We start from the raw sequence: 20,334 nt of genomic DNA on the forward strand, positions 1-20,334 counted from the left end.
TGCGATGTATTAACATAGACCCAAGTGAGAAAATGACAGGTGGGAGTGAGGGATGCTCTGGACAGGAGAGTCAGGGAAGGTTGCTCTTAAGAGAAGTCATTTAAGCCAATCCAGTATTGTGAGGGGAGCAAAGCCCTCTAGAACAAGAAAATGACAGGTTGGGAGTTTCCAAAGCAGGAGTGGCAAGAAGCAGTCAGAGTTGTGATGCATGTGAGAGGTAGGACTGACAAGGGTGAGGGAAGAGAAGGAGCAGGGTGAGTAGGGTAAGAGTCAGGTGTGGGAGGAGCAGCTGGTGGGATGGTGGTTGATGGCAGAGTTGGGGAAGCTTGGGAGATGCAGGGGTCAGCAGAGAATCCAGAGCCCAGTTTGACTATGTTAAGTCTCAGAGGCCCGTTGGATATCCATAGGGAGGTGTCATTGGGCAGTTGAGTGACTGTAAGTCTGATAATTGGGAGAGAGACCTAGGATGGAGATAAGGATTTGGGAATCATCAGCTTATATAAAGTGTATAAAAACACCTCAAAAAAGAAAAGTAAAGGGATTGGATGACTGAGTCCTGGGATAATGGAACATATAGAAGGAGGAGGCAGAAAAGGACACTGGAAGAAGTGCCCAGTGTTAGGAAAGAAAAATCTGGTAAGGGTAGTTTCACTGGAGCAAAAAAAAAAAATGTGTTTTAGAAATGGGCCAGCACAACCATGTTGAATGCTGCACAGGGAATATGGACAGTGAGGACCTAGTCTTGCCTACCACATCTGGGAGCAAGTTTATGACCTTGCTAAGAAGAGTTTCAGTGGGTTGGTGTGGGCGGAAACCTCAACTGATGGCAGTTGAAGAATATGTTGATTTGTGGATTAGTATGGCAGGTGGCCACAGATGAAAAACAAAGGCAATCATTAACTCAAGGGAACACAAAAAGTTGTTCTGAGATAGAAGGGTCATCATATTAACCACATGACTTGTTTCAGAAGGGTGTAGTTGCAACCAAACTGGTCATGCTGCTCTAACCTTCGGAGACAGTGGAGGGAGGGTACATGTGATGGGGAGGGGTTAAAGAGCTGTCTTCCCTTCTTCAAAGATGTCTGAATCAACATCAGGAGTTGAGGCATAGGGAATATAAGGTTGCAGAAAGCGTGGAAAAGTCATTTTGGAAGGTGTAATTACAAGGGAAGTGTAGTAGGAATGTGGATTTTCTGGGAGGTCCATATGACATGTGAGATGCTATATTTGAAATGTAATCAGTCAACAGTAAAGAGACTTTTCCCATTCACTGAAGGCTCTGAGTATTGGGTATTGAGGGAAGTAGGCTCTCTGGCATCTATTTGTACCTAGGAGGAGTTTGGGGTCTTCAATGGGGTCTGGTGTGTGAGATCAGTCTAAGAATGATGACCCTGACAGGCATGGCTGAGGAAACAGGGATGTCCTGGCCAGTCCCAGGGCTTATGCCCCTCAGTCAGTTTGGCTTCATGTGTTTTCAGATGGTAACCTGAACCCAAAAGGTAGAGTGGGTAAGGTATGGGGCAGGCACACATGACCTTGGCCTGTCTTACAACCCACAGAGCCATAGACAATGGTTTATAACCCAGCTTGTTTCCAGCACAGGTGGAATGAAAATGTTCTTCCTGGTGTGACTTAGAAACCTGCTCTGTCTGGAAAAATTTTTTGTGTTTTTAAGAATGCCATTCATAATACAATACTACTATTAATTAACTGCACAATGGCACAAGCACTTTTTTTCAAGCTTTTGCATATTAAATATTCAGTGCCCACAACAACACCGTGCAGTGGCTACTGCTCTTCTTACTTTACACTGGAGGAAAGTGAGGCACAGAGAAGTCAGTGACCTGCCCAAATCAGGATGCTCCAGTGCTTTCCCATGTCCTTGAGATAAGAACTGCTCAGCACTTCCTCTTGAAGTCTCTTCAAGACTCTAAGGGGTCATTTCTGTTGGCGGGTCCCGAGTGTGGGAAGCACCCTCATGACTACACTTAGTGGGGAGGAGGACTCCACACCACCGCCTGGAGTTTACTTGAAGTGCTTAAAGAAGCAGCCAAGAGCCTGTGGGGGCTGGGAGAGCTGGGGAGTGTGCATAGCCTGAGACCCATGGTGGCCATCTTGGGCCCAAGACCAGGGCAGCAGGCAGCACTCCAGTGGCGTGGGGGAAGGGAGGCCTCAACCCCTTTATATCTGCCAGCCTGAGATTAGGAACACAAAGTTCTCTTCCTGGGCTGGGTCCATTGGTGTGGTTCCTTTCCCTTCACTGGAGGCCCAGAGTTCTTAGGATCCCACTCCCACCCTGGCCTGACATGGAACTTACCCTAGGGTCTTGGAGGGGGTTGGAACAGGAGGCTGTCAGTTCCCATGGGGCTCTCCTTGCACCTGTGGACCTTACAGACTCTGGAGTTCTTGCTCCCCACAGTAGCTCCCCAACCCATGTTCCTGACTGGGAGGACTGAGATGGGGGACATGTCACTAAGTTGACACCAAGGCCCACAGTCTCAGGGTCTTAGTCCCTTTACCTTGCTCTGTAGGGTCTTGGTGTGGTGGGAGTGTCCAGAGCTTCCCCCAGAAGATTGCCACCCACACTATCACCAAGAGAACAATGTCCTGTGGTCTGTAACCTTCCCTTGACTCCATGACTGTGGCTGCCTTGCTCAAGAGGTTGCAGACAGGAATTCCCTTTCCCAAGTCCTCTGACCTGGCCACCTTTGCTGTGTTGTTCCCAGGAATTTGTCCTTTTGCAGGGATAATGTGATTGTCCCCTGCATCACCACTCCTGTCTGGAGCCTTACCCTGCTCCCAGCAAACCAGCCCCTTGGGCCTCTCTTTCCCCTCTATAAGGGCTGTGTTAAGTGGAAGGGGTCCTTTGACCCCCGTCTCCTCTGGGCAGTCAGAGTGCTCAGATGGTCTCTGGGTAACCCCCAGTTTGTCCCTCTTCCAGAGACTAGAGAGTTGTAGTCACAGTTGCGGCAGTTCCTGTCACACTATGGCCAATGACATTCCAGTGGCCTGCCTCCCTCCTCCACCATCTTCTGCACTGAGTCCCACGTGTGTCCCTAGACACATGAATCACTGCTGATGGCTTGGGACCTGGTTGCTGAGGGCTCCTGGGGAGCCACTGGGGAGGGGGGATGGCAGTCACATCGCCTCTGAAGGAACACCTGCAGACATAAATAGGCAGCCTGCCAAGGCAGCAGCACACAGCCAGCCCAGCAGCTCTGCACAGTGCTGTACTGCGAGCGCCAGGATGCCCGACACCATGCTGCCCGCCTGCTTCCTCGGCCTGCTGGCCTTCACCTCTGCTTGCTACTTCCAGAACTGCCCGAGGGGTGGCAAGAGGGCCATGTCCGACCTGGAGCTGAGACAGGTAGCACCATGGCCCATCTCAGGGCTGCTGGGAGTGGGCAGTCCCCAGGAATGGTATGGGCTAGGAAGGAGGGAATCCTTGGGAGAAGCCAGTCTTAAGGGGAGAGACAAGGCTGGGCAGAGGGCCATCAGGCTAGGTCAGAAGGGACCAGGCTGCTGGGCAAGTTGGGAGGAGCAGAAGGGGCTGTTGGACATAGACCCTAAGTAGACAAGGGACATAGGAAAGAGATGCTTCCCCAGTAACTGGGCTTGGGGCTGGATCAGGAAGAATGTGGTGGGGAGGTCTCTGAGCCTGTGGGGTCCTCTCATCCAGACTAGATGGAGGATCAGAGGCTCTGTCCCACCTGCAATCCCAGGCCTTCCCCACCCAGTACCAGCTGTTCTCAGCCACAGGTGGTTGACCCCACACACAGATGGCCATTGATCTGAGCTGGCCTGAGAAGGAGGACCATCCAAGCATCCTGTAAGGAAGTTCTGCTTGGTGTCTAGCCCAATTCTCTAGTGTTGTGTGTTCAGCGGATTCCTTTCTATTCCAGTTGTGGCAGAGCTGATGGAAATTTGATCACCATACTCAATTCTACCCAGGTCACAGGTGGCTCCATGTTGAACTGTAGAATAAGCGAGGCTGGGCAGATGGGTTTTTCTCCTTTTGAGGAATCAGGTGTCCCTGCCCTCCTTTAGAGCTCAGACCCCTGGCACCCACCTAACTGGCCATAGTTTGGTGACCAGAGAGTTGCCCCTGTTGAGGGTTAGTGGTGGGTTGCAAGGGCAAGGCCAGAAAATGGGATGAAGGGCCACGATGTGCTCTGGATGATCCAGAGGGCCACAAGGCATAAGGACCAAGCTTGAGTAATGGGGCAGGAGGAAGGTCTGGAATGAGGATGGGGTGGGCAGATGACTAAGGGGTGCACAACTGCAATGACCCCAGAGCAGAAGAGAAAGATGACGAACCGCTCCTATAGCCCCTCCCATAACTCAGGGGAGGACGGTGAGAGCTATTACTGAGAGCTGTCTCCAGTCCACGGAAAACCTGAGTTTAGTAGATTGCTCACACGCTCTTGACCACTGTCAGGCACAGACAGCACCCCGGCACCTGCAGCTCCCATGGTATCACGCACACTCCCAAGCCCTGGACCCCAGAATCTGCCTCTTGGGGTCCTCCACCGTCCTCACCGCTTGCCCTCTCCCGCTCACCCTCTTCCTTCCCGCAGTGCCTCCCCTGCGGCCCCGAGGGCAAAGGTCGCTGCTTCGGGCCCAGCATCTGCTGCGGGGACGAGCTGGGCTGCTTCGTGGGCACAGCTGAGGCGCTGCGCTGCCAGGAGGAGAACTACCTGCCGTCGCCCTGCCAGTCGGGCCAGAAGCCGTGTGGGAGCGGGGGCCGGTGCGCGGCCGCCGGCATCTGCTGCAACGAAGGTGCGCGCTTTCAGGAGGCAGGCGGGGAGGTTCCGGGGACAGGGGGAGGGGGGGGCGGACACTGAGGTCGAGGCCCCTGATCTGTGCCCAGCCCCGGGGAGCCCGCGCTCACACTGTCCTTTTCCGCAGAGAGCTGTGTGAGCGACCCAGAGTGCCGCGAGGGCTTTCGCCGCCGAGCCCGCGCCAGCGACCGGAACAACGCCACGCAGCTGGACCGGCCCACGGGGGCCCTGCTGCTGCGGCTGCTGCAGCTGGCGGGGGCGCCCGAGCCCGCCGAGCCCATCGAGCTCGCCAAGCCCGGCGCGGACTGAGCCGATCCCTCCCGCCGCCCTGCCCCCGCCCTCCCGCGACAGCCCCTGTGGCACCGAAAATAAATCTTTGTAAATGCACTAGAGTGTCTGTCTCAGTCTCTGGGCCCGGGAGGAAAGAGGAAAGTGGGTGTGGCGCGGACCCCGGTCCCGACCCAGTCAGTTCCTGCAGCCGTGGTCGAGGGCAGATCCACCCCAAAGAAGGGAGAGATGCTATAGAGGAAGCGATCCTGGAAACCGAAGAGGGAAATGTGAAAACAGAGGACAGGGCCACCTAGGGGAAGGCGGAGGGAAAAGGCTAGAGGCAAAGGATGACCCTGGAGTTGGTGGGCTGGGGATTCTCCAATTGGGACAAAGAAGTAAAGGCAGGGAGGGAGAAGACGTGATGGGCAAGAGAGACTGAGACAGAGAAGGCAGATGAACGGAGAGACGCAGAAGCTAGAGAATGAAGGAAGAGTGAGAAAGGCAGAAGGGGACAAGCCAAGGGCAGCTATCAGTACCCATTTTCATTCCAGGAGACTAGGACACGAAGGTCCCCAATTCCCAATGCAAGATCTACTTCATCCTAGTAGGGAGAAGTCCTCCTGTTATCTCTGCAGGTGGACCCACCATTAGGGACTTTCCACAGAGTGGCAGGCAAACCCCATTGAGAAACTATCGGCACAGAAACAGCCCCAGACCACCATTCACACACTCGGAGAAAGAGGAAAGCAACTGCTATGGGCGTGCCTGTGACTCTTGACCACAACCAAATGGCTCCCTGAGAAGCACATTCAGAACCGCAGATGCCCAAAGAAACACACAGGGGACGTGATGATAGACAGGCACAAGTGTCCACACACTTAGGTGCACTCAATCTGACTGCCCTTTGACACACTCAACATCAGGGCAAAGATGTCACCAGCACTTTGCCTCTGCCCCTACATTTCTTTCTGTCCCCTCACCTCCCTTCTCCTTGGCTCTCTCTGGCTTCTCTCTCAGGCCCCTCCATCTCCCACTTGTCTCCAGTGTCTTCTCACCTCCTACTTTTCTCTTTTTGTCCCTCTGCTGTCAGTATCCCCTCCTTGGGCTCTCCTGCTCCAGGCCTGGGGGCCACAGGAGGTTGCATTTTCTTGGGGATCCTCTGTCAGAGGATGGTCTGCCAGACTGAGGCCTGGAGGGATCCCAGGCAGAAAGAAATCACTCTAAGTGCTGCCCCTGCCCCCAAGACTTTGGCCAAATCCTATGACCCAAGCAGCTCAACCTGGGTCAGCCCTGGACAGATGTGCCCTGGCCAGTTCAAGCTCTCTTGTGGTCTCCTCAGAGATTCCCGTGTCCCACCCCTGACTTGGCCCTGGCATCCTGTGCAGTGAAGGCACTCAGCGAGACTGGGTGAAGCTGGGTAGGGTGGGGGATAGGCCAGCTCCTGTCCCTGCTTCTTCTCTGTGAGGCTCTGCCTCCAGGTAGGCTAGGGCCAGGGCAGGGCTAGACTTCACAGGAATCTATTAACCTCCAGTCAGAAGAGGGTAGAAGAGCAGGTGGCTTGGCTGTACTGGATCTAATGCCTGGTGGTGGTGTCTGCACTAGGGACAGTTTCACAGTGAGATTCAGACCCCTCCTCTTCCTAGGCACAGTCCCAGAGACTCCTTTTCTACCACCTGTCTTCAGAACAGTCACACGCCTACCTCTGAGAAGGAGTCACCTCTGCCCCCTGCCAACTTGCTCCATGTTGCTTCCTTTCCTGAGCCCCATGACCCAGCTGCAGAGTCAGTCAGGGGGGAATATCCACAAGTGTCAGGTAGCTCTTGCTCTGTCTCTTCAGTCTCTCCAGGGACAGAAGGGCTCTGTCAGCATGTGACACATGTCAAGAGTTAAGGAGAAGTGTCCAGGTCTCCACACTTGTGAGTTCATAAAATTGAAATGTGAGCATCTTTTTAAAATTCTCCCAATTGGGCAGGGTGGTGCTGCCTCTAATCACAGCTGCTGGGGAGACTGAAACAGAAAGATCTAAGGTTTGAGGTCAATTTAGGTAACTTAGTGAAACCCAGTGTTTAAAAAAAAGAAGGAGAAAAATCTTGGTGAGTCTCAGCAAAGGCTATTTGATTACCTTAATATTTAAAAAAAATATTTATTTTTTAATCATAGTTGGATGCAGTGCCTTATTTTATTTATTTTTATGTGGTGCTGAGTATCAAACCCAGGGCCTTGCACATGCTTCATGAGTCTCTACTGTTGAGCCACAACCCCAGATCCGTGATTACCTTAATATTTTTATATAATAATTTTATGTTTAAAATTTTTTTCTTTTTCCTTTTTCTTTTTCTTTCTTTCTTTCTTTTTTTTTTTTTTTTGTGTGTGTGTTTGCTTTTTCTGTTTTCTGTTTTTGCAGTGTCAGGCACTGGGCCTCCCATGGGCTAGGCCTGTGCTCTACCTCTGAGCTCCATCTCTAGCTCTTGTTTGTGTTTTATTTAAGTGTTTTCTGTCCTTTGTTATTTTGGGTTTCTCCTTCATGTATGTTTGGGCTTTCTCTGTTGATTTCTCACCATTCTCAAGTTCAATATTTAGCTTATTAAGAAGCAGGCAGAGTCTGGAGGTGGTGCTCAGTGGGAGAGGGTCTGCATATACCAGGTCCTGGTCCCCTTCCCAGCACAGAAGAGATCAAAGAAGCACTTCTTGCCTTCCCTTATTTACCTAAAGCTGCATGCTTTCCTCTGTGTCCTGCTTTCCTCCTTTGACCTTTGGTGATATCCTGAAGATCACCATGCTCACCCAAGGGCTCTTTGAAATAGGTGTATAGAGTGTGGCCACATGAGCCTTTTCTTCAGCCGTCTTTTGTCATCTTTAATTTTAAGCATTGAGATTTGAGAACATCATCTGTACAGTGTCGGTTCTGTACCAATTGCCTTCTTTGGTGGCTTGTCCATGGTTGGATTTTTGTATTTCATGTGTTCCCCTCTCCCAAATCACACATTGTCTGGCTTTTCGCTATGTTTTCTAGATATTTGTTAGTTCAAAGTTTTAAATGGTGTTATTAAAGTCTTGTATATCTTTGCTCATTTTGTCAGATTGATGTTTGTGAGTGTATGTTGAAACACTCCAAATAAATTGTTGGCTGGTGGTGGAGCAAGCTGCTCAGTGGTAGAGCAGTTGCCGAGACTGCATGAACCCTGGGTTTGTCCCCAGCAATAGCAACAACAACCAAAAAAAGCCGTTTTTCCTTTCTTTGTCATTGTTCTCTCACTTGTTGCTTGATCTGTATTTTCAGGCACATTGCTAAATACAGATGTGCTCATAGTATCTTTTTGATGTGTTGTTGTTTTTACCTGCATGTAGCAATCAGATGTCCCTAATGATCTTTCTCCTTGATTATATTTTGCCCAATATCAACATTTGTCCCCTGTATTTCTTTGGTTTTCTCTTTGGATGACATTGCCCCATTCTTTGTTGTCAGGTCTTTTTCTATTTCTTCTTTTCTTTTGTGTGATGCTGTAGATGGAACCCAGGGTCTCACTGGTGCTAGGCAAGGACTCTCACACTGAGCTGCACTCCCAGCCCTTCCTTTTATTTTCTTCTCTCTCTCTCTCTCTCTCTCTCTTAAAGATCCAAGGTTTTATTTATTTTTTAATATTTATTTTTTTTAGTTTTAGGTGGACACAATATCTTTATTTTATTTTTATGTGGTGCTCAGGATCAAACCCAGGGCCTCATGCATGCCAGGCGAGTGCACTACCACTTGAGCCACATCCCCAGCCCTCTCTCTTTTGATAAGGGGTGTCACTGTATTGTCCAGGCAGGTCTCAAAACTGTGGCCTCAAGTGAACCTCTTGCCTCTGCATCCTGAGTACATGGGACTGACGACAAGCAGAGTCCACTACCTGGCTTTCTGTTTTTGTATTGTTTTGTTTTTTTCAGGTAAAATTTGCATAGGGTAAGATTCACTGTTTTTGCAGTGTCAGGCTACTCCAAGCTCCAAACTACAATTTGTCCCTAAATGCCCATGTGCTACAGACTTAGTCCTAGGCTTAGCACTCTTGGGAGGGGGTGGAAACTCTAAGAGGTGGGTCCTGTTGGGGGGTTTTTCCTTTCACTGGGACCTGCCCTTGAAGGGGATATTGGGACCCAGCTCCTCTTCTTCCTCTCATTGTTCCTGGCCATGAGGTGAATGACTTCACCTCTTCTTCTCCTCCCCACCATGATGACTTCCTGGCCATACATCCAAGAGCATTTGGGTAACCAACCACAGATGGAGACCAATTAAAAACATGAGCCAAAATAAACTTTCTCTTTGGAAGTTGATGATGTGAGGAATTTTGTCACAGTAAGTGAAAGCTGACTGATACACTCCTGGGTTCCAGGGGGCCTTAGAACTTTGACAACTTTCCTCAAATACCTATTTGTGCATGTCACAGGCATCACCATGGTTGATTTGAATAGGACCTCCATTTCTCCTATGAGTCACCTTTCCATGACAAAGCCTCTCTGGTGCTCACTGGACATGGTTTGAGGAGAGGAATAAGCTTTCGTAGCCCCAGTAACCATCATGGTCGGGTTTGCTGTTGGCCACAGGTTTTCCACAACCCTATCTCTGATCTTTTTCCGAGGGCTGGGCATGTGGCTCTTATCAATAACAATCTTGTTAACATGGAATGAATATTTTATTCAAGTCCACAAGAATGAACAAATTCCATGACCATAGTTTAATATTTATTTTTACTTTTTTGGTTACTGGGAATTGTGATTGTATTCAGGGTCACTTTATTATTGAGATACAGCCACAGTCTTTTTTTTTTTTTTTTTTTTTTGAGTAACAGGTTTACTAAGTTGCTGAGGATGCTGCTAAATTACTGAGGCTGGTCTCAAACTTGCAGTCCTCATGCCTCAGAGTCCTGAATAGCTGGGATTACAAGTGTAGGCCACTGCTCCTGGCTGCTTGATTTTATAATTTGAACACATCTGTCCAGTTTTCAGCCCAACAAACAGTGATCAGCAATACAGAAGTTGGGGAACTTCTGTATTGTTGGGAACACCCCTTCATATCACTGTGCCACCCTAGAACTGCAGCACTGTAGATTAGTTTTACATAATTTTTTAAAATATATTTTTAGTTGTAGGTGGATGCAATATGTTTATTTTATCTATTTATTTTTATGTGATGCTGAGGATCGAACCCAGGACCTCACATGTGCTAGGCAAGTGCTCTATCACTGAGCCCCAGCCCCAGCCCCAGTTTATAGATAATCTTCATTCTTCAGTGCCAAAAAATTAATTGGTTAACTTAAAACATTAAGTTTTCAATAGTATGTATATATTTTTGTCTCCACCTTGTCTTTGAACACCACACATTATTGTTCCTTGTATTTCTTTTGCTTCCCATTTTGATGACATAGCTTCTTGCATTCTTTGCTTACAGCATAAATTAGTTCTGCCTATTTTTGTAATTGTTAAAAAAAATCTTAAATTCCTAGAAACACACAAAAAAATTGGTAATTAAAAATCTTACAGTCCTCCAAAGTATATATATATATTTTGTGTTTCCACTCTGTTTTGAGCCCTACACATGATTTTCCATTACTGGTGGGGTTTTGGGGTACTTTCTAGCTGTTTTACCCACTTTCTCGGGTATGTGAAAAAAAAACACAAAGAAATGGTACATTTAAATGTCATTTAGTTATAGTTTGTTTATTTAATTAATTGGTTAGTTTTTACAGCTTTGTGAATGGAACCCAGGGCCTCTCCTGTGTTAGGCAAGCTCTCTACCAGTGAGCTACACTGTACCCAACATGTTTTATTTTTATTAGACAATGAATGATCTGCTTCTCTTGGTGTAGGGTGTGGGCATAGACCTTCTGAACTTGTTGTTTCTGGTATGTGAGAAAACCACAGAAATGGGAAGACTTATTTATATGTTTGTTTGTTTGTTTCTGCTGGAGATGGAATTAGATGCTCCCATGTTAGACAAGTGCTCCAGCACTGACCTAAAATCCATGTTTTATCTACTTATTTATTTTGGGTACTGGGGATTGAACCCAGGGGTGCTTTATCACTGAGCTACATCCCCAGTCCAACTTTTGTCTTATTTTGAGACAGGGTCTCACTGACTTGTTGAGGGTCTTACTAAGTTCTAAGGTGAGCTTCAAACTTTTGAATCTCTTTCCTCATCCTCCAAGTCACTGGAATTATAGGTGGGCACCACTGCACCTGGCAAGCATGTTTTATTTTTTATTTAATATTTATTTTTTAGTTGTATTTGGACACAATATATTTATTTTATTTATTTTTATGGGGTGCTGAGGATGGAACCCAGGGCCTCGAACGTGGTAGGCGAGTGCTCTACTGCTGAGCCACAACCCTAGCCCAGCATGTTTTATTTTTAACAGTGAACCATCTGCTCCTCTTATTTTGGAGTAGGCTGTGAGCAGGGCCTTCTGAGGTGTGGTCAGCCTCATGGGCAGGTGAATGAGGCGTGTTCTGGGAGAGAGGGATGGGCTTTTATCTGATCCCCCAAAGGGTCCTTGACCTGGGAATAGGTGGGCAGTATACATGGAAGGGTTCTGTCAGTTTGCTCTCCCCTCAGTGCTTGATGGTCATTTCTGTGGCTGTGGGTGCTGAGGACTACAGGCCCTCTGGGTGGTACCCATCTCTGACAAGTTCTGATTCTACACAGGCAGGAGTCAGGCCATTGAGTTGAGACCCAGCTGTGTGGCAAAAGTCTTGGGGTGCCCCAGCCCAATCTCCCCAGCTTGGCGCCGTGGCCTCCTTGGGTGAAAGGGCTCAGCTCTTTGAAACGTGGTGAGCTGTTTCAGCCCTGTCAAGTGCCCTCCCTTAGGCCAGCTCTACTCCTTCAATCTCCAGGGAGGAGTAGGTACTTAGCCTCTCTCCAACAGTCTGGGAGTCATTGGATCCCCACTGTCCCTTCCCCTTCCCCTGTTCCCCTCTCAGACACTGTCTCTGTGTGCAGATGACTGGATCCTGTCCTTTTGGATCCTTGTTTTTTGGGAACCTGCTGCAGGTCCCAGCCCTTGCTGGGAGGGGAAGCTAGGGCTGTTTTTATATTCCTGGACACCCGTGGGCTCCTTCCCTCTTGTCTTCAGGATGGTGAAAGCATGTTGGGTCACTTCTGAGTTTCCATCAGCCCAGCTGGAATCCATCCCCAATGCCTCCTCCCATTTCAGACAATCAGACACCAGGAGAGTGGAGGGTTGTGGAAATCTGCTTTATTGATTTATTTGCAGCACTGAGGATTACACCCAGGGCCTTGCACTTGTTCTACCACTGAGCTGCATCACAGTCCTTTTTGTCCTTTATTTTGAAATAGGGTGTCATTAAATTGCTGAGGCTGGCCTTGGAATTTGGAATTCTCCTGCTTTGGTGCTCAGGTAGTGGAGATTATGGGCATGTGCAACCACGCTGGGTTTGCTGGATTTTCATTCCTTCTTGGAACAGCTATGGGGAGCTAGGGGTGCGGTCGGAAAGGGTCCTGAGATAGCAGAGCTCAGTGTTGGGAGAAGGCGACCTCGGGGTCACAAGCAGGGTCGGTGCGGCAGCCATCTGCAATGAGAGTTGTTGTCAGTGGCGGTTTTTCCGCATCCCACCGAGCCCGGGTCCCCGCGCTGGCCTCTCAGGGCTCACCTGAGCTGCAGCAGAAGCCCGCGGCCGCGCACCGGCCCCCGCTCCCGCAGGGCTTCTGGCCCGACTGGCAGGGCGACGGCAGGTAGTTCTCCTCCTGGCAGCGCAGCGCCTCGGCTGTGCCCACGAAGCAGCCCAGCTCGTCCCCGCAGCAGATGCTGGGCCCGAAGCAGCGCCCTTGGCCACCGGGGCCGCAGGGGAGGCACTGCGGGGAGGAAGAGGGATAGCAGGAGTGGGGAGGCGACCGAGAAGGTGGGCCCCCCCCCCTGCAGGGTGGGAGGAGCAGATTCCTGGGATTCAGGGATGGGGAGTGCAGGCGGTTCCATGGGGTGGCAGTCCCTAAGGGCACTGGTTGGCATGGACGACGGTCAGGACGCACAGGGGAAATCTGCCAGAGGCCCCGATGTGCCTGGGACTGGAGGGTCATGCCTGTAGGTGGTCCGGCCTCCAGGCCACCCAGCATAGCCATGCAGATAGCAGGATGAGGGTCGGGTGGCTCACCTTGCGCATATCCAGCTCCAGCACGGCCCTCTTGCCGCCCAGGGGGCAGTTCTGGATGTAGCAGGCGGAGGTCAGAGCCAGGAGGCCCAGCAGGCAGCAGGCGAGGCTGAGGCTGGCCATGGTGGGGGCACGCTGGGTAAGGGGATCCACAGCTGGTGGCAGTCTTCTCAATCCTGGTCTTTTTATGCTTGGGCGCTCGACCTGCTTAGCAGCTGTCTAAGAATGCAGTCGCATTACTGGTCACAGCAGGTCACTGTGGGTCAGGCTGTGTGTGCTCAGGGTGGACCCTTTCATTACCAGTCCAACCCCCCAGCATCAATGTCACGCATTTGCTAATGAACTGAGAGAGGGCCTGAGGTGTCCCAGGGAGGAGGCAGGCTGGGTCAGCCTGGGCCATGAGGGTGGGAAAGGAAGAATTGGATAATGGAGGGTGGGGAGTTCAGCCCAACCTAAAGCTATTTTTCTAGACTTCCAGTACCCGAAAGAGGGTGTGAGGGTGGGGATGGTGGACCCTAGGGCTCCTCCTAGGCCTCTGGCTAGAATCCCCATCCATTCACCTTGGTCCATACACATTCAGTCCTTGACCCCCTAGTAACAAGGTCTCCTCTTCCTAAGCCTAATTAACCAGAAAACCTCCCCACCCCAGCACACAGCCACAGCCACTTCCCTGCCCCCAGCACTTGCATGGGCGAGATCCCAGCTTTCTCCCACCAAGTCAACCTTTCCTCCAGCTAGGAGCTGGGCTACAGTCCACGTGTATTGGAATGGACAATATCTGTGGCTATGTCACCAACACAGCTGACAGGCAACCTCCCATCATATAAAGTTACTGCAAATGACTCTAAGGATTGTTTAGACTCATGGTCACCTGGAGATCAGGGCACTCTTCTGGCTGCCCCTAGAGCTTGGAATCTAATGGTTTAAAGAATCACATTTGGCATCAGAATCAACTGAGTATAATAAAGTAAAGCAAAATAAACAAATAAGCAAAAAATAAGCTGATAAGTAAGAATATATGATCTGATGAATATATTATCTTAGCAAAAAGCTTGGATTTATATCTACCTCAGGAAACACCTCCTCCCATCCCTCTTCTAGTTAAAAGGGAACTTGATGGAAACAGTATCTATGGCAGACACTTTTCACAATGGCAAGAGGGAAGGAATATTGTGTAACATATTCCCAAAATAGTCGTGAATGTTCCCTCATCTTCCATCTCACCCCATTTTACTGCTTTCTACTCCTACTTCCCTGTTCTCCCTGCTCCTTGCTCACTTTCTCTTTTTAAAATTCTTTGTTTATATTGCTAACTCTTCCTTCTCCTTTGGTTACTTTAGAGTCATTTTTTCTTCCCTCTAATGCATTGGAAGTAAAAAGTGCACATAGAGCCACTGAAAAGGGTGTTTTATGCATTGTTGAAAAACACTTATTTATGGCTACATTTGATTGAGTTATTTCCAGATTCCAAAGCAAAGGTACAGTCCTCCCTCTGCCTGTAGCCAACCTAATTCATAGTAGTTAGAAGTACTCACGGGTGAGAGCTCTGCCTGGAAAATCTGGTTCTCTGTGTTTTTGCCACTTAATATTAAGCAACTCTGATGGATGTTCTGAATCTACTTCTTGCCTGAATTCTGACCCCATTGTCTCAGTTATTTGCATATCCTTTGGGGGCCACATGTCTGAACTCCAGATCACTTTTTTTTTTCATTTTGAGGTGATACTTAGTTGTCATTGAATAGATGGAAGATTATAGAGAATTTAAAGTAGATTTTTTAAAAAGAATCACATTTGGGACAATATCAAAATGTGTTGTAACATTTCAACACCTGCATATAAATGTAATTGGTTTCTTTTAAAACTTATTGTCTTTTTTTTTGTTATGATGATGGAAATTATGCTTTGTTTTATGCATTTAAAAAATTTTTTGAGGGGGATTCGGGATACGTTCTAGAAAATTTGCACAACATATGAAAGGACCTGGTTTTGATCACTAGCACAGGAATGGAGTGGTTGTATGGTGGGGGGAGTCATTTCCTTCTTCATTGGTTTCATTTTAGTGGAGCAGGAGAGGTATAATAGTGACATATCCCAGTGGACTACTGCTATAGTTTGAATCTGGTTGTTTCCCAAAAGGTCACATGTTAAAGGCTTGGTCCTCAGGATGCTGTTATTAGGATGTGGTTCGATCTTTATGAAATGGGGCCTAGTGGGAGCACTTTTGGTTGTTGGGTGCATGTCCTTGAAGTGGCTAGTGGGACCTGGCTCCTCATGGTTCTCTCTTGCTTCTCAACCACGAGGTGAGTGGTTTTGCTCCACCACGTGCTCCTGGTGCCATATGCTGCTTCCCCATAGACCTGTAAGCAACAGGCCCAAGGGATCATGGACTAGAACCTCTGAGAGCATAAGCCAAAATAAGTCATTTCCCTTTATAAGTTAATTATCCCTAGTATTTTGGAGTGGTGACGAAAACCTAGCAACACAGTTAGGAAACAAAGATCAGCCATATTTTTCTAGCAATAAGCACATTGCATCAGAGGAACTGGGGTGTGGCTCAGGGGTAGCAGGTCGTGTGCCTGCCAGGCATGTACAAAACCTTGGGCTTGATGTCTACTCACAAAACTGGTAGATTAGCACATGTTGTGGGAGGAAAGGAGGGGGCTGTTGTAATTTCTTTTAGGATGGTTGATGTAGACTTCCTGTTGAAGATGACCTCAGAGCACTGGGCGATATTGAGATATCATATGCATAAAGCAGGGAGCAGTGGTTTGATTCCTCCCTCCTACACATACACTAGGGATTGAACCTGTTGGGTAAACATATAACGGCAGCAGCACCCCAGAGAAAAACCCCAGCATGGCGTCTAACGACCCTCCTTCTCCTCTTTGTTTCTTTCATTGGCGCGAAACCTTCCTGCCGCTGGCGCCAGTGTTCAAACCCTGCCGGTAGGAAGCCTTAGCCCCAATTAGAATTAATTTCTTGGGCCCCGGAACTGACATATGGAAGAGCTTGCCAATAAACAGGCGACCTGTTATCTACCTCAGCCCTGCGACCTCTCCTTAGACCTATATAAACACACAGCCTTTTGTAATAAAGTGGGAAAACTCTTTGGTAATCTGTGTCGTGTGGTGCGGCGTTTTTCTAGTCTTACAGAACCCAGAGTCTTCTACATACTGGGCAAGAGCTCTACCATTGAGCGAAATCCTCAGCATTTGATTTTTCTTTGAGGTTGAATCTTGCTAAGTTGCCAAGGTTGACCTGGAACTTGCAGTTCTGCAGCCTCAGCCTTTCCGTCGCTGGATTACCAGTGTATACCAGGTGTCTGGCTCTTTTTTTCGTCTTGATGTGGATCCGCTTCGGTTCTGTACCTGTCCGACTCAGGGCCAGCATTTTTCTCAAATGTTTCTATGCCACATAAGGTGCCTCTTCTATTCAATGCAGGAGGTGGTTCTCAGGCTCCTACAATTTTGGTCCCTGTTGTTTACTTCTTCACAGTGACAGACCATTCCTTTGTCTTCATAGTAGAGAGTCCTCAGTTTAGGCAACTGGAAAGTGGGAAAGAGAGAAAGCCATGCTTGCTGCTAGTAGCAGAGTCCATCTGAACATGAGTCCTACCCTGCTGGGACAGTGACTTGGCCACTAGATGGTGCACTCCATCTAGAGGAGAGAAAGACTGTGGGAGTGGGGAGGGAAGATGGTCTGCTGAAATGAATGAACTGTTACTTTTCAGACAATGTGCTTTAAGGGTGTAGGAGTACTTTAAAGAAAGTTAAGAGATGGGGATTTAATCTGGACATTGCAACATTTAATTATAAAAGGATCTTAGAAAACCTTAACCTTTTATAGCACTATCATCTTATTTCCTTAAGACTTCAGTGACTAGGAAGTAGAGTGTTATGACTTGTTTGTAATGTGTACCCCCAAAGCAGGAATATTCAGAGTTGAAATCATTAGATTATGAGAGCTATAACCTAATCAGTCCATCTTAGTTTGAATGGACTTATTGGTAACTGTCGGCAGTTGGGATGTGGCTGGAGAAGGTGAGTCACTGGGGGCATGTCCTGGAAGGGTGCATCTTCCTTATGGACCCTTTCTCCCTCCCTCTCTTTCTCTCTCCCTGCTTCTTGACTCTGCCATGAGCTGAGCAGATTTCTTCTTCCCCCATGCTGTGCTGTGTCATATTGGGCCAAGAACAGTGCAGTTGGTTGTCTATACCAAGACCTCTAAAGCTGTGAGCCCCAAATAAACTTTTCCTTCTCTAAGTTGTTCTTGTCAGGTATTTTGGTCACAGCTATGCACAAGTGACTGAAAAGCCAAAAAAACTGGATATAAAACTATGTCCAAGGAGTTGAGGTTGTGGCTCAGTGGGAGAGCGCTTGCCTAGCAAGTGTGAGGCACTGGGTTCAATTCTCTGCACTGCATAAAAATAAATAAGTAAAATAAAGGCCCATCAATGTCAAAAAAAATATAAACACTACCCCCACCCCACCACAAAAAGAAAACTGTGTCCAAGCAAGGTGTGTTTGTTGAAGAGATGCTCAGTACTTGGCACAGAGACAATGGGGTAAGTTGCCTTGAGGGCATCTCAGAAATTTGCAAGACCACATCCATTGCAGGCTCAGGGAGGTAGAAGGGAAAATTCTCTTGAGAAGAGATTATGGAGGTGCCCTGCTCACATGGGGTGGGAAGGCTTGGGAATTGTTTCACCTTTCTGAGCCACCCAGGCCCTCAGAGGCCATTGGAGTCATGATTCTAGGGGCCCCGGTGTGAATTGGCAGGGGACCTTGGCATCATCCTTCTGGTTCTGGTTCTGCAGGGATGTAGGAGGTTAAAGTTCAGGGGTTATGGAAGCTTCAATTGAGATTTCAAAGGCAGGCCTGGGAGGCCAGGCAAAGTGCAGCAGGGTTGGAGTCCTCATGGATTGCCCTTAAGAGGGCCATGAGTGAAGTGAATGGAGACCCCAGGAATTAAGAGATGCCAGTAACATGGGCAGCTGAGAAAAACTGCTGGGGGTGGAAGAGCAAGATTAAAGAGAGCCCCTGCATGTTGCAACCAGGGCCAGAGTCAGGGCTGCCCAAGCCCTTTGGAGAGAACATCTTGTAGCCATGTGTCCTAGATGCTGTATGTGGATGGGGACCAGTTTTCCCAGCTGGGTTTCTGTCTTGTTTTGGCCCCCTTTCTCCTTTCTGTGCCTCTATTTCTTCCTTTTGGAATGAGAAGGTTTACTCTGAGCTACTTCATATTGGATAGATGTAATTTGTTTTTGATTTCACAGGGACTCAAAGACAAGGGCTTGCCTTGAGTCTCAGGAGAGACTTTGGACTTGGAATGAACTTTTGGGCAATCTGGAACTGTTTTTTTTTTTTTTTTTAATTAATTCTTCCTCTTTTTTGTTTTTTGAGAGAGAGAGAGAGAATTTTAATATTTATTTTTTAGTTTTCGGCAGATACAACATCTTTGTTTGTATGTGGTGCTGAGATCTAATCCGGGCCGCACGCATGCCAGGCGAGCACGCTATCGCCTGAGCCACATCCCCAGCCCAATGTTGGAACTGTTGAGACTATGGGAATCTTGGGAGAACTAAAAGTTTGCATTACGGGATGGACTTGAGTTTTGGCAGCCGGAGCATAGTCCTCATGGACTGTATATAAATAAATGAATAAAATAAAGGCCCATCAACGTTCAAAAATATAAATACCACTACCACCCCCCGCAAAAAGAAAACTGTGTCCAAACAAGGTGTGTTTGTTGAAGAGATGCTCAGTACTTGGCACAGAAACGATAGGTAAGTTGACTTGAGGGCATCTCAGAAATTTGCAAGATCATATCCATTGCAGGGTTATACTTTGAATATGAGGTGTCCCCCAGATGTATCTGTTAATACAGGAATATTCAGAAATAGAATGATTGGATCACAAAACCTCATGATCCGATCACAACGATTGGATCACAGATCTAATTAGTTCATCCTAGTTTAATGGACTGACTGGATGGTAACTGTGGGCAAATGGAGTGTGGCTGGAGGAGGTAGGTCACTGGGGGCATTCCCTGGAAGGTGCATCTTCTTATGGCCCCTGCCTCCCTCTCTGCTTTTTGACTTGATCATGAGCTGAGCAGATTTTCTCTGCTGGGTCCTCCTCCCATGATAAGCTGCCTCACCTTGGGCCCAGAGCAATGTAGTTGGACATTCATAAATGCAGACTTCTGAAACTGCAAGTGACAAACTTTTCCTAATCTAAGTTGTTCTTGTTGGCTATTTTAGTCAGTGACATAAAAAATTGACCAAAACATGGGGTTTGGACATCAAGGAAGTCACTTGAGGAACAGGTATGACTTGCCCTAGGTCACACAGCAACTCCCTGGCGAGCTGAGGAGCTGAGACTGGGCCCCAGGGCTTTTCTCCCTTTCTTCTTGCCGTGGTGTATTAAAAACCTCACAGGTGGCCAATTCTCTACCAGGAGTGGAGCTTGAGTTCTAAACATGAAACATGGAGACCTGTCTTCCTTGGGGCTTTCATTCTATAGACTCTCTCTCTCTCTCTCATACTCACACACACACACACACACACTGAACTTCAAGCTGTACTAAGTGCCATGTGACGTATTAATATAGACTCAGGTGAGAAATAATAGAGGTGGGAGAGAAGAGTGCTTTAGACAGGAAAATAGAGAATGTTTCTCTGAAGAGAAGCCATTGAAGCCAGTCAAGCAGATCCTAGGGAGGAGTGAGGGGAGCAGAGACTTCTAGGACAAAGAAATGGCAGGTTCTGGGATCCCAAAGCAGGAGTGGCAAGACGCAGACAGCGTTATGATGTGTGTGAGAGGTAGGACTGACAAGGATTGGGGAATCATGTAAAATCACCTCAAAGAGGTGAAGGGACAGAGGACTGCGTTCTTAGATGCTCCAACATTTAGAAGGAGGCAGAAAAGGACTTTATGAACAAATGTCCAGTGTGAGAGAAGAAAAACCAGGTAAGGGTAGTGTTATTGAAGTCAAACAAAGTATGTTTTGAGAAGAGGATCAGGGCAGTCATGATGAATGCTGCTCGGGGGGTATGGATAATGAGGACATAGACATGCCCACAAAATTTGACAACACAGAAAGAGTTTATGACCTTGATAACAGGAGTTTCAGTAGGCTGGTC

At 48.2% G+C, this 20,334-nt stretch overlaps 2 protein-coding genes across 2 annotated transcripts; one reads left to right on the forward strand and one right to left on the reverse strand.

The window, feature by feature from the left end:
• Nucleotides 1-3,215: 3,215 nt before the first annotated feature.
• On the forward strand, nucleotides 3,216-5,090 carry Avp (arginine vasopressin). The gene is made up of 3 exons (XM_046432982.2): nucleotides 3,216-3,367; nucleotides 4,578-4,779; nucleotides 4,909-5,090. Exons 1-3 carry the CDS (start codon nucleotides 3,248-3,250, stop codon nucleotides 5,088-5,090), a joined length of 504 nt encoding a protein of 167 aa, XP_046288938.1. The 5' UTR covers nucleotides 3,216-3,247.
• A 7,241-nt stretch (nucleotides 5,091-12,331) lies between these two features.
• LOC124085770 (oxytocin-neurophysin 1) lies at nucleotides 12,332-13,313 on the reverse strand. Its single transcript, XM_046433726.2, has 3 exons — nucleotides 13,194-13,313; nucleotides 12,696-12,897; nucleotides 12,332-12,614 (listed from the first exon to the last, which is right to left on the reverse strand). Exons 1-3 carry the CDS (start codon nucleotides 13,311-13,313, stop codon nucleotides 12,559-12,561), a joined length of 378 nt encoding a protein of 125 aa, XP_046289682.1. The 3' UTR covers nucleotides 12,332-12,558.
• Between the last annotated feature and the right edge of the window lie 7,021 nt (nucleotides 13,314-20,334).

This window comes from Marmota monax, unplaced genomic scaffold (assembly GCF_021218885.2).
Source record: "Marmota monax isolate L192 unplaced genomic scaffold, Marmota_monax_Labrador192_F-V1.1 WCK01_AAM20220418_F8-fsc00014, whole genome shotgun sequence".
NCBI lineage: Eukaryota > Metazoa > Chordata > Mammalia > Rodentia > Sciuridae > Marmota > Marmota monax.